At 43.4% G+C, this 26,565-nt stretch overlaps 1 protein-coding gene across 6 annotated transcripts in view; it reads left to right on the forward strand.

Moving 5' to 3' along the window:
- The window catches only part of bnc2 (basonuclin zinc finger protein 2), a 167,345-nt gene that overhangs the window by 67,233 nt on the left and 73,547 nt on the right, over positions 1–26,565 (forward strand). For 2 of the 6 annotated variants that reach the window (XM_086295504.1, XM_086295511.1), the window contains exons 1-3: positions 8,733–9,108; positions 10,113–10,466; positions 14,104–14,166. In XM_086295504.1, coding sequence (XP_086151630.1) covers positions 9,106–9,108; positions 10,113–10,466; positions 14,104–14,166 — 420 coding nt within the window. In that variant the 5' untranslated portion in view covers positions 8,733–9,105. Of the gene's footprint in view, positions 1–8,732; positions 9,109–10,112; positions 10,467–10,591; positions 10,652–14,103; positions 14,167–26,565 lie in introns of those variants that run through there. The other 4 variants (XM_086295505.1, XM_086295508.1, XM_086295507.1 and 1 more) reach the window with 3 other exon arrangements.

Genomic DNA, 26,565 nt, shown 5'->3' on the forward strand with positions numbered 1-26,565 from the left:
CACACACAAACACACACACACAGTCAGGTTTCTGGCCTCTGTGTATGCCAGATGTAGACATGACATATTTTTTCTCTCTCATCAATGTTTTCAGACTAATAGGTTCTTGTTTTCGGTGGAAGTGGTTCTAAGCGAGAGCAGGAATTCAAAGCTTGCATGCCAAACCTGTGGCTATGGTTGTAATAATCAAATAATGTAACTTGGCCACGTGCAAGAATGCGTGTTAATACATGAGAGCTTTCAACAAAGCACCCCAAAGCCAGTGGCCTTCTATATACTTTAATATGACTTCATGTTCACTTAACCCTCCTCTTCTGTGTAATTGAAACCTGATGGTGGAATAATAATCATTTTTTTTTATTATTTTTTTTCCTCTTTATGCATTCGCTAAGCTGATTTTTGCCCAGGCTGTGGGATAGTATTCAATTACAAGGGGTTTGGAGGAGGGGAGGGCAGCAACGGGCATTACACTTAGAACCTCTCCACGGGGCTCACAGGAAGAGAAACTAAAATGACTTTTTAATGTGCTGATCGTTTGGTTGGAGCACACATCCTACAGAACTTGAAAAATAAAAAATATATTGCTTCTGAAACTACACTTCCTACTTTTCTCTTCTTTAGACGTGTGGCTAAAAAAAGATGAATGAGAAAGACCAGAGTTAGAGACAGAAGAAGAATTTAACCCAAACTTTTTTTCGTTTTTCTTTTTCCTCAGCAGAAATTCTCTGAAATAAACCTAAAACTTTTCTGCTTGTTTGCCGAATGGCTTTTACTACCACACAATGATTTGTGTGACATTTATTTGGGTGTTTTTTTTGGCGAGGAGCGTCACAAGTGTTTGTGTGTTTGTCGTGGTGTTAGCGGTTATGTTCCTTGTCATGTGTGTGCCATAAATAAAGACTCCCCTGGCTAATGCAACCCACATGTTTTTTGTTCCCACCTCCTTTCTGGATTTGCATTTGTTTTCTGGGGAGTTTTCAGATGGTACACAGGCTTGTTGGACCACGTCTCAGCTTTTGTGAGGTCATCGATTTTTTTCTTTTTCACATCAAAAGCAGCCGTGGACTTCCCTTTTACTCACAAAGGTTAACTGGTATAATGCGTGATTCCCATTACTTCACCACGGAGCAGATGCACAGCTGTGAACTGATGACTTTCCTCAAAACACATTTGCAGACACAGTCATACCCAGGAAGGAGATACTAATAAATAACCACAGCTTTTATATATAATATAATAATTAATTTTAAAATTATCTATTTCAAACCGGTGTATTATTCAGTTGTAAGACCATCACTATCCAACATAAAAATAAACCACAGGTGACCGTGGCAATCAATGCAAGCACAAAGAGTTTTTTTTACAGGATGTTCTTTACAACTGTTTTCACCTGCTGGCAATAAGAAACTTCCAGCAGCCGCTCACCAACCAGCTGGAAAATACACATATTTCTCTAGCAGCTTGTGGTTATTTCACATCCAATATGGGAGAAAATTCACAAGTGACCATGACATCATGTGAAAGACCTTTATAGGCAGGAGCCTGGCCATGTAGGGCTTTAAATGTAATTAATGAAATACAGATAGGAGTGCTGTTTCCAACACTTTGGTAGGTCCAAAAGTGCCAAAGGAGACAATGTTGAAGGGGCCAAATTTAAATATATGCTGTGGAACTTTTTTTTAAAATCACATCTTGTATGTTCAAAACAAGCCTCCATTTTTTTTCTTTTATTGCATGGACAGTTGTCTACAATATTTTGGTGGCTTGCCTGACCTATAGTTCACAGAAGTTACATTTTGTTGGTTGACATTCAGCCTGTGGTCAGTGCATATATAGCAAGAAAGAACTGGCCAGTAATTAGTCTGATGGAACCACTTTTAAATGACCTTATTGTGCAGTCTTTTATTGTAATGCAAAATTATGAAAAATGGAAGCAAAATTAGGTCTCAGTGGAGATTTAATTATACTTGTTGGGTGGCAATATTTACTATTGTCCACAACAAACGCTTTTAAAGGGTCGCAGTGTAACAACTACTTATATCTTTTTAGCCTTTAGTAAAAAAAGGGAGAGAAGCTAATCAGTGAGTGTAAAAGGGAGCAGAAAGTTAAAACAGGTAAAGACACATTAGTGAGGTCAGGAAGGGAGAAAATCTGAGGGTTATAAGACTGAGAGGAAGGGTAAAAACAGAATAATGAGAGGTGGGGAAAAGTGTGGAGGAGGTTCAGAGAAGGAAGACACTGTCGAGAAGGACTTTGTCAAACTCTCACCACTGGGTTCGGTGGATATTGGGTTGGACGGTGAGGTGGGGGTGGCGGGGGGCAGAGTTGCCACGGCAGCGTTCCGGATGGGCAGGCGGTCTCCTCTCAGGGGTGAGGGGGGACGTGGGGCTGTCAGGGAGCCTGGCAGGTAGAGACACAACGCCCTGTGACTGGGGGGGAGCACGGGTCAGTGAGAGAGGACAGGACTGAAGGGATGAAGGCGGCGGAGGGGTGAGGCAGAGGCCTGTCTGATGAGGTGAGGAGAGAGTTGTAAAGGAGGGAAACATAAGAGAAGTAAATGAGGGTGGAGGAGGAGAAGAGCTACTGATGATTAGAAGAGAATTATCCAAGTGTGAGTGTGGAGTATTTTCTGCTGCAGCTTTGATATTTTTACTCCCTTCCCGAGTCGCAGAACAACGCAACCTCTTAATTCCTGCCACCTTAATCACACTGGACAAAGCAGAGATTTGTGCATTTGGAGTCATGCTAAATTTTGTTGAATTTAAGTTTAAATCTTGTTCCTTATAGAAACATTCCAACAAGCCATAGTATTTGTCAGATAAGTTGGCACCAGCACCAGAAACCATTGGTAGGGCCACTTTAGTGACTCTAATTAGTTGTTATAAATCCTACAATCCATAACAATGACATCTGTGAATCATTATACAACTTAAAGAGTTAAGTCATTTTTTTTCTCCCACTAAAGTTGTTATATAGCCTTTTCCATTAACAGCTGGTGAATGTAGCTGATGCTGGAGATAATCCCATCTCCCTGTTTTTTTTATGTCATCGTGTGAGTTATTTGCTAGCTAGCAAACTGCAAGCTGCAGAACTAATTGATACTGAGCTAGAGAAAATTGCTGAAATGTTTCAGTTTTTACAGCATCTTAAAACACTTAATTTCTAGCTTGTATGATTTGTTTTGAAATGCATCTTTACACAGAGTTTAAAGAGGTTTTGAAAAAGAAGATGCTGGAAATCCACCAGTCTGTTTACTGTGATTAGCTAGTTAGCTAGTTTCTTAAGTATCTCAGTAAATATCACTGGGCTTTCAGACTGTTGGCTCTAAGTAATATTTAATTTTTTGATAGTTTTTTTTCTTTATTTTCTCAATATTTTGAATTGTTAATCGCTGCCAAATTATTAAATCAACAGTATGCACGCTGCAGGGCTCCACTTTTGTCTATTTGTTGCACTACGAAAACTGTATCATATCACGAATCAGGAAAGCACCAGTCAGATTAACTGATGATAAAAGCAGTGACTAGTTGCAGACCCACTAATATAAAGAATATAAACACCACGCATGTTTGAATTGAGATTTTCAGATATAGAGAGCTTAAGTGAATTTCTGCATGTGTGTGTGTTTATGTGTCGTCATGTGAAAGTTGTTCAGAGATTTGGTGAGAAGGAAGGATAGTGGTCTGGTGCCTGCTGGGATCGAGGTGAACATGTGAATGAGCACTGTATATGTATATGTATTTGTGTGTGTGTGTGTGTGTGTGTGTGTGTGTGTGTGTGTGTGTGTGTGTGTGTGTGTGTGTGTGTGTGCGTCCATGCTGATGCTGATAAAATTGTAGTTTTATCTCCCGACCTGGATAGTGGAGCCTGCCCTTTGAAGAAAAAAAACTAGGATGTGGAGCGCTGTTATGCATAACATGTCATTAGATCACAAATTGCTAAACAGGCATTAGCAAATGATGCTCTTAGCAATTAACCTTCTGCCTTTCTATATTACCACAAATACAGCTGAAAATTGTAAATAACTCAGAACACTCGTTAGACTCATCTTGTTATACTGTTTCGCTCACAAAGGTGCACTTATAAGTGGAGCCCAGATTGCAGTGATCAGTGACACGGGCAATCATGTGGCTCTCTTTATTCTCTCTCAGACCTTTTGGTGCCCTCATCTGCCTTTCTCTCCATCTTTCTCTCCGTCTGTCTCTAACGCTATCACAAGTGGAGGGCTGTTCCTGTTGGTGTCATATGATGTCTTGTGGCCCTGTAGTGGTAGCAGAACAGTGACAGTTCTATCCCTGCGCCATCTAATCGACACGGCGCTCGTTGTCACATGCACTGTGATCATAAATCAGGTCACTGACAGTACCAGCCCTTAGCCATGTGCTCCTGCTTACGTCTTTAGTGTACTGCTGAAAAGCTGCACTCACGTTTTGGTTTTTTGACCCTTTTTTTGGTCACTTTCCACGACTCTTTCGCCGTGAATGTTATTGTTTAGCTTTGTTTACCTTTAATTATTCGAACAAGAATGTAAGATGATAGGAAAGCTTTATACGAGCAGAGAAAACAAGTTGGGAATGACTGAACAGCTGATAGGATGAACTCTAGATGTGACTTTCATGTGACAACCTGAAAAGAATCAGTGTTTCACCAGCCAGCATCCTGCTCGGCAAAGAGAGGGTGCTCATCAAGCTCCTTCTGCTGGTGGAGATCATTTGTTTCTGTGGCACATGATCGCCGCCGCTGCACAAATTATGTCGTTCCACCTTCCACTTGTTGTCCTCTCCCTTTCTGGCCTAGTTTTTGTGCGAGCTGGTCTTTGTTGTTGTGATTTTCTGTCGTGAAAAGAAAAAAAAAAGCAACACAAAACAGAAAAATAATACAGCAGCAAAGCATCGTAATTATGACTCTTTGATGACTCCCTGTATTTGTTTTGTACTCTTTATTGTTTGCTTCAACAGGTTTTCTCACTTTGCACAGAAAATAAAAAGCTGGATACTTTGCCTCTCAAGAGCATAGTAAGGGGAATTGGTTCTCTTGAGACTGGTCTAACAACTCAGTGCTGTCGCACCCAATTTCTGGGCTATTTGACCCATTAGATGTGAGTGCTTGGGAAACAAACAGGCAGTGCTAAGAGGTTTGATGGGCATAATAGTGTGGACTTAGTGATGGATGGTGCCATAGTTAAAGTACAAAGAGTCCAAGAATGTTTTAAATCTCACTTTCTGCACTCTTATTGGACTCTTTTACCCGACGTGCTCTATATGTTTTTCTTTAACAAAGACTGAAATATAATCAGAATGGAAATAATAGAATACAAGCCAAAAATAAGTGAACAGTAAAAGAATTAATGAGGTGATGTAATATAATATTGATAAATATAGAAAAAAGTAACACAAATCATGAGAAAACACGTTTGTGTTGTTTGAAACGATATCAGCACAATCCCCGGTAGTTACTGGCAGATGTTTAGGTCACAGATTTATATTGTTTCCCGATTGCCATCTGAACTTTGAGGATTCAGTCATTTATCTCTAAAGGCACCAATTTCTAAACATCAAATGAAAGAGGAAAATCAGAATTAAAACATAAATCAAGCAACGCATGCAAAGCAGTGTGCAAATGTGACATCACCACAAATGACTGAATCCTCAAAGTTCAGATGGCAATGGAGGTTTATTTATATAGCGCATTTCATTATACTTCAACTCTACTTAGGTGAATGCAAAATAGAAACAACGCATATTAATAGTACTTTTTTCATTTTTGCCCTACTTTAAAAAATTGATTGCATTTTTTTTTTTAAATCACTTTTGAGCACAACCCTACAAGAGTTCAAACTAACGTCTTCATACGTAGATGTCACTTTGCTGTTAAAAGAGGTTATTAACTCTGGCGTTGCTTTGAATTTCTGGTTATAGTTGTTGCTCCTTTGTTCTGCGACTCTTCATTGTTGACACCTCCCTTCTGACTGCTCAAATTGCAAAATTGTACCCGAGACTGAGGTTGTGAGTACCTGGGGAGTAAGAATGCTGTGGCAGAGCTTTAGCCTCATGTGCACGCCAGTATTGATCCGTGCAAGCCTCAGTGACTGTTGCTACAGAGCAGGCTTCGCTCATGGTACAGGACTCCCACCTGTCACCAGTCGGTGGCAGCTAATGAGGAAAAGCAGCCCATCACACACTAGTACAGCACACACACACACACACACACCCATCAGCTTCTGGGATAACACACTGCCAACAATTCTGCCCTCTCCTCCTGCCTCACCCAGGCACCCCCTTCTCCCTTCTTGCCCCCCCTACCCCCCACCCCCTCTTTTTTACTCTGCCTCTTTCTCTACCTCACTTTTCCTCTAATGAGTTGCAACACTGATAACGAGCCTGATGATCTTCCATTGATTCAGCTATCACTTGCTTGTCTGGTAATTGATCCGTAGCTGAGCCTCTAGTTAATTATATGGGCTTCGACATGGACCCCTGCCCCGGGGGGAATTCTCAAGTCCTGCACAATAATAGTTTTAATAAAGGAGCCTGAGGATCTCCAGTATCCCCTTTTTTCCCACCCTTTTCCTGCTTTCACAGATTTTTCATCTTTCTATTTCCTCTTGCCTCCTCTTTCCAGCCCCCCCTTCAAAATTTCTTCATCTCTGTATTTTTACTTCTGTCTCTCTCTCTCTCTTTCTGTGTTTTTTTTCTTTGTTTCCGCTGTCATCATGACCATTTACTATCGGCAGAAGCAAGGTGGACGGGGTAGGGGGGTAAAAAGAGGGGAAAGAAATGTGGAGGAAGAGTGAGCAATATCTGCAGAGTCCACTCCTCCCTCTCACAAATAACAGCCATTAACCAGCCAGGTCAGAAGCTGAGCCACCAGCTTGACTTGAAACACTGAGTGCCACTCGAAAAACCCACAGACTAGCACATTTACAGGAGAATGGGGTGGAGGGGTGGAGGGAGCAGAAGGAGAGAGGAAGAGAAAAAAACTGGAAAGCAAAAAGGAACCTTGGCGGCTAAATTGTCACTTAATATAATTAGCCTAAGCCTCGTGCATTACCTTTTCAATAAGTTGTTAAGAGCAGAGCTGGTGGTACATGGACAAGAGGTGACACATTATGCCTTTTACAACAATGCTTCTCGTGGCTACTGACAAGGCATGGGCCAGCATGCAAAAAGATGAATGAAGAAAAGAATTGAAAAGGAAGGGAGCAGCGGAAGGTATTTAGAGGTGGAGGGGGGAAAAATTACAAGAGACAAAAAAGCAGAGGATGAAGATGTAGGCAGGCAGCAAGAAAGGAGCGAAGATGTAAATTGAGCTTGAGACAAAAGACACAATTGCACATTTTCAAAGTGGCGAGACACACACTGCACACTTTTCTCTCTGCTGGCAGAAATCACCTGTACATAACAGTAATGACCGGTGTGAAAATCTCAGCAAAGGTTAACGGTGTACCACCATTAGTACATAGTACAAAAGGCTTTTAACAGACAACCAAGAAGCTGTCTGCCGCAATTTACCACAAAATTTGAAGTGACTTTATATATCACAAGCCATTTAATGTAGCTGAGGAGAGAAGTTCTGTCCGTGTCCCTTTCTCTTTTGTTCCTCGGCAATGAAAAAGATCACTGTGACATCTCCCTCTCGCTGCGGACTGAGGCACCTGGTCTGTCATTTCTCTAATGATAGTGGGGCGAAAAGACGGGGTGGAGAAGACAAGATGGGAGATTTAAAGTTTAAAAAAAAAAGGGGAAAGGAAAGGAGAAGGAAGGAGGGAGGGAGATGGGTGTCTTCATTGTTTGAGATGTGTCCTATGCTGTGTCAAAGGAAGCATAGATCTTTTCCCTCTTTTTTTGTCTTATCCTCCTGTGTGTCTTTTTCTCTGTGTCTGCCTCCCTTTACTCCTCCATCCCTCATTTTATTCCCCTTACCTTTGCTGCTGTGGGGACCAATTTGGCTAAAATGGAACCTCTTCCTCATTTTTTTCTTAATTAAAATCTGAGAGCCTCCGCGGAGGAGGAGGAGGAGGAGGAGGAGGAGAGGGGAGAGAGAGGAGGTGCCTGTGAGCATGTGTGTTCGTGTGCATGCTGGTGGCAGATTGCCTGCGTTCCATTAGTCTTTCATTAGAGTCGGTGAAAATCAAACAAAGGCACGAGAGTTTTAAAAGATGTATCAAGGCTGGCATCTTTGCTTGTTTTAAAAAAAATATATATATAGAGAGAAAGATATATTTATAATTATCTAACGAAAAGAACACCAAAAAATATTGATCAGCTGTGATAAAAAAAAACAAACAGTTTTTTTGCAGAATACAAACCTGATTTTTCTTTCCTGAAACAAAGAAACTTGAAAACACCAAACAGAAGTGGCTCTTTTTTCACATGGAAGGCAACAACTCAGCTCCTTTGCTTAGCACTGTGTATAGCTGTGTGTGTGTGGGGGGGTCTGTGTGCGTTCATATGCGTGTGTGGCAGGACGGTCCCACAGGAGAACTAAGTTGCTCTGAGACGTGCTGGCCGCTCGCAGCGCAAATGGTAATAAGGCGGGGGGAGACAAACGCTCCCCTCCTCCCGATCTGTGAGGGAGCTTGCCCCCACCTATCTGCGTCTAGCAGAGGAGGGGTGTGTGTGTGTGTGTGTGTGTCTGCGTGCAAGTGTGTCGAAGTGTGCAGCACGATGTCACTGAGCATCTCACAGTGGAGCGGCGGAGTTGACTCAGTTGAGCTGCACTGGCCTGACACACACACACTCTCTCTCTCTCTCTCAGTCTCGCACACACACTCAGCGAGCCACCGTCTCTCTCACTGGCTCGCTCTCGCACACACACACACACACACACACGCTCAGGCGCTCAGTTCAGTTCCTCCGTGGCTGCGGCGGAGTACAGAGGAGTCAGAGAGAGAGAGAGAGGCAAGAGGAGAGGGAAAGAGAGAGGACAGTCGGCAGCACAGACGTTGAGAGAGGGACACATTCACAGAGACACAGAGAGAGAGAGAGGCTAAGGGAGAGAGAAAAGGAGAGAGAGAGAGAGAGGAGCGGGAGGCAAGGAGAGCTGGATTGCTGGTGGCTCACTCCCACACCTCATCTTCACTTTGCTGGGACAGACACAGAATTGATGGTAAGATAAATTCAAGCTTTTTATTGGCTCGGCTGTTTGCTTTCATGGACGTTTATGGGACTTTTTTTTTTTTAACTGGACTTTAAATATGTTTTTTTGGTTGTTTGACAAATTTTTGGGAAAACAGTGAAACAGTATTTTTAAATTTCACAATTTTTTTTGCTGTATGTGTTTTTTTTTAAAGTCTAGAGTGTACGATATATCTCTGTTGTACTTACAGCACACTATTTGTTGCCTTCTCAAGCTTGAATTTATTTCTGATTGTATTTCTGTGTGGATATTCACTGCTGAGTCTGGTGGTGGCACTTCCCAGGTTGCTTAACTTTTACTTTCCTACTTTTCTTTTTTTTTCTTCTTCAAATATTACGTGAGTGTGTCCATGTGTGTGCATGCAGGTAAACATGCGTTCCACTGTGTATGTTTGCATCCAAGTGTGTGTTTCTGTTCACTCCGTGTCCAAGTACAAAATGACTGACAGATGGATTACAGCAAAAAGTAAAAAAAGAAAAGAAAAAAAAAAGTCAGGCCAAAGGCAACAACATGCACCCCCTCGCCTTAATTCCCATAATCCCCTCCTTTTTTTTTGTTTTACTCCATTCTTGCTCACCTTCTCATCAACCTCCCTCCTCACCTCCATCCTTTTCCTCGTCCCTCTTCACCTCCAGTGCTCCGCTCATCTTCCCCTGTCCAAGACGAGGCCCCCGAGGAAATTCACCACAAGCCCTCTTCTCTCTCCCTTCACGAGAATTAACTCCACATTCACTGCTCTGCCACCGGAGCTGCCAAGAAACCTCACACACATACACACGCACACATACATCTACTTCCTCATCTTGCCTCTTGCTGTTATCCTCCTCAGCAAGCAGGAACCAAGCTAGATTTTTTTAAAAGGCAACATAACCCCAAAAGAACCCACCTTCACTGACTTCTTTTTCTTCTCTCCTCCTTCACACTCCCACATCGCTGCCGCCCTCCCTCTCTGTCTCTCCCTCTCTCTGTCTAAGTCCAAGGAGGCAGAGTTGGATGTGAGAGGCAGTGAGTGTGACACGGTCCCACCAGAGCCCAGCAGAGACCCAGAGTCGCCCAGGCCACCTCCAGCTAAGGCTAACGGACCCACGGACACAGCTGGCATTTGCACGAGCATCATCTCAAGTAGCCACAGTAGTAGTAGCAGCAGCACCACCAGCAGCAGAAGTGGTCTGGGTGGCGTAAGCATCGTTAGCAGCAGCGCTGAGGGAGCAGGCGCGAGCTCCATGCAGTTCAGCACCAGACCGCCTAGTGCTGAGCAGCCGGGCTTCATGGGGACATGGCAGCAACAGAGCACTGACAGCAACCTCCTCTACAGAATGTCCCAGCAGGTACGTCGCTCAGCCTCACCCCTCCATCTTCTCCATCTCTGCCTCCTCCTGTCTTCCTTCTTTCTTTTCCATCTTTAAGGCCAAATGTTCATTTTCCTTCTCCTGATTTGTGTTTACTCTCACAGTATTTACTGGTTCCTGATCCAAGAAAGTGTTGGTGTACGTCTGCATGTGTAGGTGTATGTGTAAGTTCATGTTGGGGTGGGTGGGTGGAGGTGGTGGGGGGAACCAGTGGTTTCGTGGTGTCTTGTTTGTGATATTTTAAGTTAAGAGTCAATTTTGCAGCAGATTTTTTGTAACTTTCCCTTTTCTTTTTGGAACATTGATTTCATGCTTTTTGTGTTGCTCTTTTACACAAACCTGCTGTAAAGTATTTCAATTCATGCATTTTCCCTCTCTCTCTGTCATCTGTCACTTTTTCAAAATTTATTCAATGCATTTGTCATTTTCTTTTATTTTTTAAAAAAGGGCAAAAAATAGCACATTTTATGTATTTGCAAAAACATGTTAATATAAAATTTGCACAGCTTGCGACATGATTCCTTGCCTCTTGTTACACACATGCCTTCTGTCTCAGTAATTGGTGTGAGAGCGGAGAGGAGTTTTAAAAAGCAAGCTATAGGCGTGTTTTGGTAACCCCAGCGCCGATAAAGACTCGGGAAGGGGCACCCCTCTGGGACCGGCTAATTGACTTCGTGTGGCCGAAGCAGGAAGCCCCTCGCGCGGCTACGGAACAGCAAAGGAGCCGTGAATGAATCCTGGCTGGCCAGGAAAAGTAGTGATGATAACAGAGAGCCCGCAGCGGCTGAGGACAGTCGAAGATTTCCTCCCGACATTCCTCTGCTGCTGTCGCTGGTGTTCCTCTTCGTTCTGTAGCCTTTTTTTTATTTTTTAGGTTTTTAATGTCGTCTCTAAAGTTAGAAACATGACAGGGATGAAGTGGTTTCGTTGGATAAATATCAGGTACGGAGAGGGGGGATAGGAATGTCCAGCTCCGAGCAAGTGTATGTGCGCGCGTGTGTGCGCGCGCGCGTGTGTGCTTGTGTGCGTCCGTTCGCGCACACGTCCGCGTGAGGGGAAGACAGTAAAGATAGAGGATGGTTGTTAGGTTGCAGTTAATCATAGCGGGACCTGCAGACTCTCCGTACCATGCACACGCTGTTACGCACTCGGGCCATAGCGGCTCTTGCGCAACAGCTTCGCCGCGGCTCCGTGCTGTAAGTGATGAGAAACATATTCTGTCACCTTGACGGCACTTGGAGTCCGTTTTGTTTTTGTTTTGTTTAACCCCCAGAGGTCGAATCGTGAAGATGAAAACGATGTTTTGGGATTTTTTTTTATTTTAAAAAGAACAAGAATCCCGGTGTAACTTTTAGTAAAGACACATTTTGTTAAAGCAGCTTTCCACGAAATAGTTTTAGGAGAAAAACAACCTCCACCTTTTTTTTTGTTTTAGTCAGGTTGATCTTTAAAGCCCTCAAATTTATTAGATACGTAAATCAATAGTGTTTCCCTTTACATCCTCACACCTTTCGTGCTTATCACGTTTTATCTTCCCCACCCCCTCAAAATCTTCCTAAAGTAACGATCATGCAAACTATTGATACACGAATTAGTGGATGGGTTGCAGGGGTCAGCGAACCGCTTCTCTTCTCCTCTCCCGGTACGAGCAGGTGGATGGGCCCTTCCGCTCAGCATCTGCTGGGACCCCCACGTTTGCGTCCCCAATCCTTTTTACAAATGCGCACCGTTGTTTCAATATAATCAGCTGTGGGACTCGCTGTTATTTATCCTTCCTCGCACTACTTAGAAGACATCTTCTCATGTTTAGTAGGCATGACATAAATTCTCCGAAGGAAGCCTGTTCCTTGACAGACTCGCCTTATTGGAATCTAACCGATAATGACTTTGTGTTTGCCGAGCCTGGCGCACCCTGGGGTGTTGGAGAGAAATGCGTTATGGGCTTGTGTTAAAAAAAAAAAAAAAACCCATCTCCCGTAAAGATCAACCAGGTGACAGATAGATGCAGGATTTTATAAAAGTTTAGTTACATCACATCTCCATCTGATCGATAGAGACATAAAAAAAAGATTTGTGCGCAGTGCGTTTTGGAGAAGCGGCTGTGATGAGATGCAGGGACATCTCCAAAATAACAAAAACAAAACATAACAACAACAACAACAAAACCCATTTGGCAATACCTTTTGGAATTCCTTGTAAATCAAACACACACAAAGAAGCACTGTCGAAACGTAGGAAATGTCTCTTGTGATAGGAAGGCAGTGATTTTCCTATTTTAAAGCCATCCTGTTAATTACGTAAATAACCTGCGGTTTGCAGCAGGTGTTTGATTAGCTCGTGGACAAGCATCCGTGACTGAAGAGTGCAAAGAAAGTGAAGCACAGACATTTATTTTTTTCTGTTGCATCCAAATTCCGAATCACTAGTTTCATTTTTTTCATCATAAAAAAGCAGCACGTGTCTTATATGGCGTGGAGAAAATTGCTTAAACCTAAAGAAAATATTTAAAAACCACTTTGAATTTAATAAATAATGCCTGTATTGCTGCCGAATTTTAATCGTTTTTCATAGATTTTTATTGGCAATTAATGAATGTATTTATTTCATATTCACTTGGATGTTTTTCAAGACACGAGGCATTTTCTTTTAAAAATATTTGGCCACAGGCGATGCTGTTTGGATTGAAGAAACAAATGAAAAATACAGGTGAATTAAATATTTTTCCTTATGTTTTATTAAATGTGGAGTGTGAGATTGCATATTGATACAATGGTATTTTTTTCCTTTTTCTTTTCTCTTCTTCTTCTTTATTTATTTATTTATTTTTAAATCGTTGCGTGATTTTTCTAAAGCAAACGAAATTAACAGCGTTGGATATTGAGGCATTTGTGCAGTCGAACAAATTTACACCTTTCATAAAAGGCCTTAGTAGGTTTTTAATCTTTGAGCAAACTCTTTTTTTTCTAAGCCACACAGCAGGAGATTTACATCCTCTATAATCCACGCAAGTGTCAACAGGAAAGGGCATAAACAGCATGCAATTTAAATGAAATCAATGAAATGGATTCAATAAATACGACCTATTTTCTCAGCTTCCTCTTGTTAAAAAAAATCAGTGCACATTTTACAAAACACTGCGAGAAGGGAACTCTCCTAATTGCTTTTATGGCGGAAAAAATACAAACATTAGTCGCGAGTGTAATTAATTCCAGGCATTACGGAGTGATAATATTTGGAGCCTTAATTGACCCGCTGCTGTACATGAGTGGCTATGAATATCGACCCTCTGAAAGTTAAAAACTCCAGAGTTAAGTGATACTACGAGTCTAATTGGCTCATCAGGGATGTTTCCTCCACAATACAGCAGCCGGAGGCCGCGTTTCTCTCTCTCCTTTCCCCCCCTTTTTTATTGTCTTCTCCGCTTCAAGTCGGAGGAACGTGGGAACAAGTCAAGGATTAGAGAAGCTTGTAAAAATGTGCCTTCATCTCCACCTGAGGATCTGATGGAGCCACCCAGGCTCGGTGCAGACCTCAAAAGGGGTGGGGGGAAAAAATCAGTGTATATCTCCAGTTTAAAACCATCTCTAAAATAGCCTCTTCCTTTTCTTTTTGCAAGGGTGCTGTAACGCGGCTTCCTTTGAAGTGCGACAGGTCGACTATGGGCCGAGATCTGGAAGAGGTACAGTGGCATTACAGCTTGCCTGACTTCTGTCTGCTCTCAGTGCTGCCTGCTTCATCTCACACCGAGACTCTTTTTATCCACCTATGGACACAGCAGGGGTGGATAACACAGACATATCATTTAAAACTAGATAACACAAAAACGCCAAAAAATTAATTCAAATACCAATAATAATCAGCGTTAAAACAATAGAAATAATAACAGAAATTTTATATCTTATATAGCTTTTTGTGGCAATTTTTTTCTTAGGATTTAAAATAATATTTTAAACAAACACTCACTCAGATTTGCAGCATTTTATTCTTTCACTGTAGCATTTACAATTTTAGGATATGGAAATTACTTTAATTTAATGTCAGTAAATTAAATTTATAACTAATATATATATATTTATATGTCTTTTTTAATTCTTACAAATCTGCTGGCTTCTTGTCTCCAAACATCCTCTCAAAGATTTGAAAGCCTGACTTTATTTCCTCTAATATTACAATTTTTCTTTCCATTTCTCTTCCTTTTCCTCTTTTTGTCATGTTTATTTATTTATTTATTTCGCTTGGATCAACATCACAGTCCTGTTGGTTGATTTTCCCTTGTTCCATATATTTCGTTAAAGCGTTGTGCAGCCAGCCCAGCGCTGTCTGTTTATGCCAAACGGTTGGAAGTGAATTCTGTTAGCGCTCAGAGCATGATGATGGACATATTTGTGGAAAAACATGCTCTGCTTTGTTTTGTCTGACTGAAGAAATTAGGTAGATATTATCCTCTTCAGCGCAGTTCAGAGTAGACACTAATCTGCCTATTAACACAATGATAGATTTATAGCAGTGTGTGTGCGTGTGTGTGTGTAGGGAGGCTGGAGGCAACCGTTGTTTTACACGGTGGGGTAAAGTCGTGTTGTATGTTGCATATGTGGTGCATATGCATTGCTTCTTACTGTTGTGTTGGACTTGGAGGCAGTGATTTGATGCATATGTGTAGAATTACCCACAATCGGTGAACGTGTGCGCATGTGTGTGGTTACACTCGCTGTTATTATTTCCATGTCTGTCTTTGATGGGTCGTTGCACACGGAGCATATGGATGTCTATACATACATGTATCTGGTGTCAAGTGTGTGTCTGTGTGTGTGTGTGTGTGTGTGTGCGTGACGTTTATGTGTGCGCTAAAGAGTTGGTGTCTGTGGGTTTGCCATTTATTTTTCTGAGTGGGTGGCTAAGCACTCATATGCCAGTTGTGTGAGTGTAAGCGTGTTACTAAGGATGTGAGAGTGTGTGTGTATCCTCCCTGTGTGTGTGTGTGTGTGTGTGTGTGTGTGTGCGTCTCTGTGTATTGGATCGGGCTCCATGTGTGTGCGGGTGCGAGGTGAAGTGTCTCTTGGCTGGCCCTGGCTGGAGAGCTGGAGGAGAGCAGAGGTGAAAGAGGAGATTTGCAGAAAAGACACGCACCACTTCCCCCATTACTACTTTTTCTTTTTCTTCTTCTACTTTTACGTCTTTGTCTCTCACAGCTTCTTCTTCTGCCCTCGCTTTTTCAGCCCTCTTCCTCTTCCCCTACCTTCACACTTTCTGCTCTGTGTCTTCTTCGCCACTGTCTTTCTCACTTGAAACTCTTCACCAGCAGCAGATCGAATGCTCAAAGACGAAATCAGATGGTTTTTATGCAGCTACTGTCTTTGCACAAAAGGCTCCTGAGACTAAATCTGTGTAACTGGGGAACATTTTGAGCGTGTTCACTTTATATACCGTGCAGGATTACGACTCATCATAAGACACAAGGACAGAAGAAGCACAGTGTTTTCTTGGTTATGCCTTTTTAATCAGTGTTTTGGTCTGGTAACCTGACTGGAAAAGCTTCAAAGCTTCAACAGTATAGATGACCCTGATAAAGCGCTTATCCCTCGATCTAAACTTGTCCTCTTATACTGCCTAATTCACATATTACTGCTGCGCACCAGTTAAGAACATCCAGATAACATAGGCAGAGCTGAGAATGGACGCTGTGATTTTTGAGCGAGCTGGCATCCAACGCAGTCTTTGTGTGTATGATGATGCGTTTTGTAAAGGCGGCGTTATTTCTGCAGGAGAGCAATACGAGAGTAAGACCGAGCAGGAAGGTGGGCACGGCTACTAGTATATTTGCTGTATGCGTGCTCTAGTAAGAGCCCATCTGGTTTGATGAGGTGGGAGGATGCACAAGGTCCCATTCATGCTGCGGTCCCCACTATATTTACCCAAGTGCCAACCAGGGAGATATGACGTCCACAACATTTTTACTTTAAACTAGTTCCAACTGGCGTTTCAAAATCTTTTTCTCTCAGAAAGTGCATCGCCCAGTATGTCTGAAGGTACATGTATACATACGATAACTATGCCAGCTTTTTAAATTTCTGTTTTACATACTGCTTGTCTAGTGGGTAACATCAATAGCCACGCTTTTAATTCCACCATTTTCCACTCTATTTCTTGGACAGTTGACTGACTCTTCACGCGTGCACATATATTCTCCTTTCTTTCACTCACCATCTTAAAATCCGTATGATAGATTTTAATTTTCAATTCATTTATATGCTGTCCTTTCAAAAATAAAATACGGCACCCTGATCTCGTGTATCTCAGGTCAGGCAGGAACCTCTATAGCTGTGCAATAATGCCCTGCAGGCCCAGCGTTATGGGTAAGCACTGACCCTGACTCTGTGTGCAAGACCTGGGGCAAACAACGATCAATAAGCATCATGTGAGCATCACTCACAGGCTCCATGTCAGCTGTTTCCTGTTTGTCCTGAGGAGACAGGTGCCTCACCACCATGGTGAATGGGGGGGTCTGTATCATATGGAAGCATAGGGTGCATTTTATGGGTGAGGAGCGATAGAAATGCACAGCCATATGCTCTGGCTTTATCAGTGGGATGAGTGGTAAAATCTACTGGAGCTGAGTCTTTCCCAGGGACCTCTCTTACTCTTGTGTGGGCATGTAAAATCAAAGAAATACAGTATTCCATTTCCTTCTGTTGTTCTTTATTTATTGCGAGTCGCTTTTTTTTGACAAAGTCAATCAATAAAATACCAGTAATCTGAGTAGAAGATGTCAACACCGCGTAGCACTGAGGAAATTCATGAAGTATTTCAGGCCAGAAAGATTTACGTAGGTTTTATTCATTTGGAATAAATCAGCGTGGTTATTCAAAATGTGAGCTATACTCAGCAGCACATGTGTGTGGGGTGTGTGTGTGTGATTAGTTTCTTACGGCACTGGGAAAATGGTTTACAGTGTTATGTATTTTTAAATACAACTGTTGTCATGTAGATTGCATTGAAACGCTTTATGCTGTTTTTTTTTTTTTATCTGCTGATGTCCGCGTAAGCAGTGGAACACCCGTCTTTTTACTGTGTTTTTCCTTCTTTCATTTTCTACGTGTCTTTCAAAACACGGCTGTGAGTTATTTGTCTTTGGGCAGTTTCCTGCAGTGCGGTGAAGTCGCCGGTGTGAAGAGGAAATGTGTGTGTTTGAAGGGCTAGTCGCTCAGGATGTCACCACCCCACCACTGGCTAATGAGGGGGACATGAATACAGGGCCAGGGCAGCAGCACACACACACACACTGACACGGCAGGAATGCAGCAGCTGTCACCGGGATCCAGGCAGCTATAAAAGGCTTGAAGTGTAGTTCTTGTAAGTGTGTGTTTGTGCGAGTGGTATTACCAGGGGTTGCTGTGGCGTCGAGAGCCGGGAAAGGGACGGCGCTGCCACAGGTGACCCGAGCCACCAGCGGGATGGACCATCAGAAATCCATTTATTTTGCCTGTGGTATTTTAAGACGTGGCCATATGGTAGAGACATTGTTCTGTATCCAGAGGAAGGTGACATTAGGTGTGACCTGTGCTAAGTGACAGGAACTTGGGCATACTTTCACCATGGCTTCTCCCTTTTCCTGTTATTCCTCAACTCCTGTTATTTTGTTTTCCTTGGAGTTGCGCCAACGCAGCGGGCAAATCGAAAGCCTACTATTTTTACATCCGTCTTTAAGGACCCCTGTCTATATGCTCTGCCTGCCAATTTGCCCCATCAGCAGTGGCAAAGAAGAAGAGCTCTCAAGGCACCGAGCCTTTCATTTTTCTGTTGGCGATGTAGCTAATGCTGTCACTGTTATTTGAAAAAGCACTCAGAGTGAATTGCTATTATTATTGTTAAAACCATCATCATCAGGCTTATTTATGGTTATGGATAATGATGGTAATTTTGTTCAGGTCTCGCACTTGACTCTGTCTCTTTCTTCTGCTAATCTGACATATACTGTGTGTATGGGTGTGTGTGTGTGCGTGCAGGCCTACTGTACAGTGCTGTGTGTTGGCAAATTACCAAAGTTGTTGTTCAAAGAAAATGGTTTTTCCAAAAGGTAACACAGATTTCATGTCCACAATTCACATGTGAGGTGAAGAGAGCTGCACTCAGGCAAGAATAAATATGTTTCATCTTTTAATGAATACATGGAACCGTGTCTGTGAACGGTGGAGGTGGAGGAGGCTCCCCCCCCCCCCCTTTCACTATTTTCTGTTTCATTTCATTTCTTTCTTCCTTTTTTTCCTCCTCTCTTGTGCTCCAATGTTTTATTCTCCATCTATCTCCCCGCTCCGTTCTGTTCTGTCTCCAACTTACCATGGAGGTTTGATTGCTCGAAGCCCAGGGAGGATTTTTTAGGGAGGTTCTGGAGAAGGGAGGCTAGTGGTACAGGCTGTGGTAGGCTTGTAGCCAATGTACATAGTGCGCACGTATTACACATGCACGCACATACACACAGATATAAAGTACAGTGATTTTCTTTGTGCAGATTGTGTAAATTGCTTCTTAACAATGCTGTCATTTTAACCCACTGAATAAAAAGCCTCTAAACTCGAGTCTAAACCCGTTAGCTACTTTTTTCCCTCTCGCCTTCTTTTTCCTTGTGAGCAAAGTGTTAAAGCAACATGTGTAAGCGTTTGTTTGTGCTCTCTGCTGACTTTGTAAAGATGTTTGCGCTGTTGGATTAATAACGTTTAATGGCCACTGTTAAATGCAGCTGCATTGGCATCCCACAGCTTGTGTTTTTTTCTGGCAAGCTGAGACTCTGGGTGGCTTTTTGTTTTTGTGAGTACGTGTTGTGTGTGTGTATGCGCCCGTGCAGTGAAATACTGCTGTGTGCGTGCGTGTATGTATGTGTGTGTGTGTGTGTGTGTGTGTGTGTGTGTGTGTGTGTGTGTGTGTGTGGGCTAGATAGAAGAAGCATTGTGTGTTGTCACTGAGCATACCTGTTCATTTAAGTGTGACATCCCCCCCTTCCCCCAACAACCCCACACCCCCGCCACACACACTCACAACAGAAAATGACTGAACGTGATCACATATTGAGCAGCAGTGTCTGTAATGTCAGTTAAGTCACAAATGATCTAATTTGCCTACCGTGATTGACATCAATTGGTCAACCCAGTGGTGGCGAGCCACCATGAATGACCTCTGGCGTCACACTTTCTGGATATTTGTTGTGCGACTAAAGCAAACAGCTGGATGGAGTGAGAATTCTTGTAAGGAAAACGCAGTTTTTGTGTGTGTTAAAAGTGGAAGATGTATCTCCGTTGTTTACTTGTGCACTGGCAGGCACACAAGCGGCCCCACAAACACACACACACACACACACACATATATATATATATATATATATACGCTTGCTTTCTTGGTGCTGATGTTTTCTCTGTAAATGGCCTGAGCTGCCTCTTCCTTTGTCGGGAAACACTCTTAGCGATAAGTGCTTTGTTAGAGCTTTGTCTGCTGCATGATGTGTGTGACTCTGACTAGCATTTAATATTTTATGGCATTTAATCTATTTGATATGTTTCCGCCAAATCCAAAGGAAAAAAAAATCTGCAGCTTTTGTTTCTTTTATTCAGGCCATTACCTCACAGCTTGTTGATCAGTTTAGATTTGTAAAGGGTGGCCGAAAAGGATTTATCACCTAGATTTACCGCTGTTTTTCATCATAAATTCACCATCTTGTCCGTTGCTAAAATCCCATTAGGGCAAAGGTGATCCTTTCTGCCTGATCAATGAGCGTAAATAATACAAAATGTCATTAGAAATGACACTATTTAAAGAGCAGTGGAGTTTACAGGATGCGGCGGCGAAGATAGTGCTTTATGACAAAGGAAAAGAAAAGGAGCCGACAGCTTGTGCATCAGTCAGAAGGTGAGGAGGAGGCTCTCTTTGAGATCAATTGGTAATAGGCTGAAGTCACAGAGGCGATTAGAGGCGTCGACTTGCCTGTGTTGTAAATGCTGTCAGATCTGTTAAAGGAAGCCTAATACCTCTCAGGTTGAAAGCTGTAATAACATCAACTGTAACTGAATCCGCAGGGAAGTGCAAGGGAGACTGCGTGTGTGCGAGTGAGTGGAAAAGGACTGGTGAGGAAGGCGAAAGTGTTTCATTCTGTGTAGATTACATAGGTTTCTCTGTATGTGTTTGTGCGCGCATCTGTGCGTGTGGTGTGTGTGTGTGGGTGAGTGGTATAAAGCGGTGGCAGCATGCATAAAGGCGAGAGCCGCGGGGTTGCTCCTGGCATTCTTTTGGCCACCAGATGCCTGTCACTGCTTTAAGGGAAAAAAAGAGCAAGGGGATGAGAAGGAGAGAAGGACAAAGATGAGGAGAGGAGGGAGGGCGAGGAAGGGAGGAGGGGGGTGTTGGGGGGCAGCCACCGCTGTTCAAATCATGTCACGTAGCGCTAATTCATCCAGCCTCATTAGAGAGAGGGAAGGGACCGGAGAGGGCCTCTCTCAGGACAGGGGCCCGGGCTCAAACACACAGCCACACACAGATATATGCATACACTTAGTTTTCCTCTCTGGCACATACTTACACACAGATACAATTTCGCTGTTCCTCTCTCTCACACACACACACAGAAACACACACACACTCGCAGGCATACATACACAGATGACACTGGCACATGGCGCAGTGCGGGGGCAGTTTAGGGAATAGAAAATTGCCTTCTCAGGAAGGCCCTGGCCAATTAAGGACCTGACCGTATTGAATGTCAAGTGTTAATTTAGTCTTACCCCCCCAACCCTTCCTCAAACCATCCCCCCACCCTCACCCCTCAATTTCCCAGCAGTCCTTGTTGTGGGGGGGTGGAGGGTGGGACTAGGTGTTGTGTGTGTGTGTGTGTCCCAGAGATGAGCAAATACATGTCAAGCCAAAGTTGATTGCCTGCTCCGTATTATGTGTCGCAGGCAAGTGGCAAATGTGCTCCCGCCTTTTAGCCTCCCGCGTACCCCCTGAGGGACTCTGCGATGGAAGGAGGAGGAGAGGAGGAGGATTAACTGTACCGCAGTGATAAGAATGGGGGGGGTTTACACTAGGGAACGAGGGGGCGGGGGGGTGAAGGGGACAGAGAGAGAAGTAGAAAGAGGGCAGAGGGTTGGTTTGATCTCATAGGACTGGGTGGTGACTTTGATAGTTTTTTAATTGCCTTCAATACGCAGAGGTGATGTCTCTGGAAAACATTCTTGGAATAAATAGTTTTAAAAAGAGAGCGGGCGAATTTCCGAAAGTTTAGCCAGCTGATTATTTAAGAAAACGGAACGCATTTTAACTTTATGAAAAACTTTAAATGATGCCAACGTGTTGGCTTTGCTCTAGACTCGCTGCCTTTGGCGTGATCCAGGGGTAGACAAGGTTGTCTCTGAGTTGGACTGATGGTAAATGCCCACCTCCATACCTCCATGATCTAATAGACATCCACTTAGTCTTAATGGCCAGATTCCCTTTCTTCTCTAGTGATGACTGTTGCACTCTTTAAAGGTGTAATTGCCAGCTTGTCTTTCCTATCACTCCCCCTTCACCAAAAGCCTCTTTTTGCCTCTCATGTTCACTACCGTCCTCCCAAGACAGAGGGGAGCATTTCTAAGAAAATAAATATTAATGCTCTGCTTGCATTCACAACAAAGCCAATTCTCCTGTTTTAGCCAGCCCTCTGGCTACATTTGTTAGTGAAAGGCTCTTTGTTTTACATTCGTCTCGGTGCATTTACATGTGCGCCGGAGTTTGTGTGTGTCCGGTGATAGCAGTGATCTTGTGAAATTGAATAGAGAGGGCGAGTATTGATCATTTACCCCTGTGTGTTATTAGTGCCTGCTGCTACTGACATAGAGAATGTGAACCACCGGCACAAATGCAAACTGACAAACATACACACACACCTATACATACACACTTTGCTATGTTTACTGAAGAAATACAGTATGTTGTTTGCATGTTGTGACAAATGTAATGCATTCCATCATAGGGGAAAAAGTATACTTTCCCACTACATAATATTTTATGGAAATATCAACATTATTGCCCAGACCCGGTGGTGGAAACCTGTAAAATTACAGCTCTAGTAGTGTTATGACGGACTGGGTTATGTGTCAATGACTTATATGCGTCAAGGGTCTTTTCAAATGGGGCCAATTTTTATGCTCTCTGCTCACGCGCAGCCACACGCAAATTTATTATTACAATCTGTTTTTTCAATCTCCCGTAAGTGATAACAAGTTCTGAGTTCACAGAGGTTATGGTGAAATGTAATTCGGGCTCTGATCACTGATATTCAAACAGCCACCGTACAAGCCTCCAGGGCCAGGGGAGGGGTAGGGTGTTAAAGCCAAGTGTAAGTGCTCTGTCTTTGGGTAGACATGGACATCGGCAGGGCTTCTGGAGCTCCAGTGAGACGGGGGTTGAGAAGTCTGTCAAGCCCTAATTGATCACCCTGACCTGGGGAACTAAGTACCAGATGAAGGGGGTGCAGAGGAATGCAATAGATAAGGCTAAAGGGAAAAGAAAGAAGCGGGGGGAAAAGAAGAAATTGTGCGACCGGTGACTTAATCTCTCTGGACTGGTCATTTCCCCCTCCGGATGATAGATACAGTAGGCCTAGCGTGTGACACAGATGGATAATGCAGGCGTCTGGGGTGATAGAGTTATAAATTAACACATTACTGGACCTTAATGTGGACTATTGTGGACGACCTCACACCACCATCATCAACCCTCCAGGCGCACAGACACACACAAACACGCCTCCAGTTTCACTGATGCGTCTAGCTGAGCTCAGGGTGCGGATTGTTCTCCTCAAGTGGCATTGATTTGTTAAAGTGCTGAATTAGCAGGATCAGTCCAGTTGCTGGTCTTTCTTCTATTTTCTTTCCTTTTTTTGATTTGACAATTTTACCCTTTTCCCCCCCTCTTTTACACCATCCTTGTTACTTCTCTCGCCTTACTCAAACGCTGATTTTCCCTCCTTTTCTGCTCTGTTTCCACATTCTTGACTCCTCTCCCCGTGTGAAAGACATTCACACACTCTTTTACTGCACAGACACAAGTGCTCCAAACTTTGCTCCCTCGGTTGTCCTGGCTTTTTCCTCGAGTCCTCTCTCCAGCTGGAAGGTCTCACCTAAAGAGAACAGTTGGTTTTTCTCTCCTTCTCGTGGCCCACACTATGCTCGCTAGCCAAAACTGTTGTGTCCCTGAGTTTGAGACTTAAAGGGGAAGTGGTATGTGTGTGGTTGGGGATTGGTATTTAATAGCCAGACATACAGAAGAGTTAATATCCAGAGCAGCAGTAGCCTGCACATTGTAAGGCCACACACAGTGACAAGGTTCTGAGCAGCTCGCTGTATTTAAAACTCACCCCGCTCCTGTGGAGCGAGGCAATGGCTTATACATCCACAGGGTAACCGCAGCGAATTCCACCGGTGTGAATGTCATTCGACAACAAATGAGTGCTTCTGGAAACCGAGCGGTGTACAGTAAGGGTCACTGGTCTCTCTGTCTGCTGAATGTGGAGTGCTGTGTTATACTTGGGCTTACGAGTGGGACAGGCTGTCTGCTTTCTGAGGCCGAGTCCCTAGCCAAGAGGTGCAGATTTGTTAGTGTCTGCTCCATTATCACCCATCACTCTCATGGTTTGTTGTATTGAGTGCAAGTGCATGAGAGAGAAAGTGAGTGAGCGGAGTAACCGGAGACTGTCCCCCCACTTTCTAGTTTTCTGTAATTCAGCCCAACAGTTAACATCTGGTGACCAGTGACTGACCTTCTTGTGATTTCACACACAAACACACACGCACACTAAGAGTCGGACTGTATCCAAGTGATGAGTGAGTGACCACCCATCTACCCCTCCTCCCCTGCCAAGTATCCATCTATGCCAGATCCCCCGCCACAAGTCCGTTCCCTCACTGCGCATGACTGGCCGATGAAAGGTTGATGGGCGACTGGTCTGCTCATAGTATCAATAAAATACTCAATAATGTGCCAGAAAAACACCTAAGAGTAGAAAGCACCTAAGCACACATACAGTACACACTGGTGCAAACACACGTGCACCTCACTGTGGCACAAAAAGCAAGCACAAACCTCACTAGCTAGTTTGCATGTTGACATGTTAATCTAATCCTTTAATCCTTATAAAAAGTTTGAGTAATTTAGCCAATTGTTGGTTTTGGAAGTTTAAATGGCTACACTGACAACTTGTTGGCTCCTCCTTTCATATGTTGTGTTTTGGCAGTCTTATATGACATCAAACTGAACGTCTCTGGGTTTTAAACAGTTTTTTGTTTTTCTGATTTTACAGACCAAACTGTTAATTGGTGAACTGAAGCAACAAATGCCAGATTTATCGATATACCATAACACAAATAAGAATGATACTAATACAGTGGTCTGCAAAAAAACAAAAACAACATGGAATGAGAAGTATGTCTGGTTGATAGGAAAGGCCAGCCGTTGATTATGTGAATACAGTGTGTTTGTGTGTCTTCTCTGCTGGGTGACAGGGGAGTGAGCAACACAGTTAGAGGCAGAGCAGAAGTGATACATGCCTCGCTGCACTGGGTCACGACCTTTGTCGTCCTTGGCTCGTCTCTGTGCCACATGTTTTTGTGTGCAATAGCATGTCAAGGAGTCACTTGTCCCTTCAAAGGAAATGGGAAGTACCTCGGTTCATGCAATCCAGGGGAACAAGGATTATGCAAAGAGGTGAGTCACAGGGAGGGCGTAATGGCAGCGTGATGTTGTGACTAAAGCTCTCCGTTCAAGTCAAACGGGGGGGGGGGGGGGGGGGGGATTTCAGGGAAAGACACAGGGGTAAGACCTGACGTGTGACGGGAGGGTGACTGCACAAAAAGAAAAGAAAAAAGCAGACAGAGTGACAGAGAGCGACAAAGTGAAAATGCCAGTGTAGCATCTCAGTAAGAAAAAAACACTTAAAGTGAAGGTTGTGAGCGGGGATGCAAGAAGGCAGCCAGGGGACTGAAGAAGAGAGATGGGGGTGGGGGGGGAGTGAGGCTGATGCATTGTGACAGTCACTTAGAAGGATTTCACTTCCCCTAAACTGTGGCTTGAAGGAAGAAACACCATAAGTTGGGACAATTATGGTCTGAAGGAGATATGACAGGACACATGTGGAGCCGACAAGGGAGGGAGGAAGGAAGGAAGGAAGTTAACCAGAGAGCGCACACGTGCACGTATCTATCCTCAGGAGAATGCAATCATATCATTTGCTTGTATGCTCGTGGATTGTTCTGTATATGTGCACTACATATACTACCCAAGTATCGTGTGTGTTTCTTTGTGTGTGTTTGCCTATGTGGGGCCACAGAAGGGTTCTCGCTTGGTGCACACCATGTCTGGGAGAGCCAGCATCTCGCTCCTCATGGTACAGTGTGTTACCACATTGCCTCCCTCATTCCTTCACCTCATGTCTGTAACTTAACCTAGTGACGAAGGGCAGGAGGGGGAGAGGGAAAAAAAAGAAAGAAGAAAAGCACAAGAAGCTGGAGCGCAATGTTGCCAAGAAAATAGGCCCCTTATTTTGTCTTTTCTTTGGTTTATTTGATTTTGGCCTTTTTGCATGTTAATAGTTTTTTTTGTGTGTGTGTCGTAGCTCTGATAAGTGTCCCTAATGTTCTTTTTGCTGCAGTACATTTTGTTACCCCTGCGCAGAAAGCTCTGCCAAGAATGTCACTGTAATTTGAGTGTAAGTGGATTCCAAGAAATACACTTTTCCTGTTTCATTGAGTCGTTTTGCTTTCAGCGCTATTATGTCCTTCGTGCGAGTGAGGCACTGGCGAAATTGTCTCTCGGTTTTTCTCTGGCTTGTGTCTTTCTGCGCGGCACCTACCGCTACAGTTCACCGACAGTTCTGTTAATTCTCTTTCCATTTGTGTGACTCTGTGTGTGTGTAGACAAATAATGGCAACAACAACAAAAAAAGTTTCCATTTAGAAAAATGCACCACACATGACTACAAGCTAATTTAAAAACTCCCAAACACATCTCCTGTATCTTGTGTACAATCTGTAGTTTTAATGCATATGTGACATTTTTACAG

The sequence above is a fragment of the Aulonocara sp. 'chitande type north' Nkhata Bay genome, linkage group LG6, assembly GCF_057382095.1.
Source record: "Aulonocara sp. 'chitande type north' Nkhata Bay isolate Kocher_YH1m ecotype deep benthic linkage group LG6, A_spYH_male_GT1.1, whole genome shotgun sequence".
Lineage (NCBI taxonomy): Eukaryota > Metazoa > Chordata > Actinopteri > Cichliformes > Cichlidae > Aulonocara > Aulonocara sp. 'chitande type north' Nkhata Bay.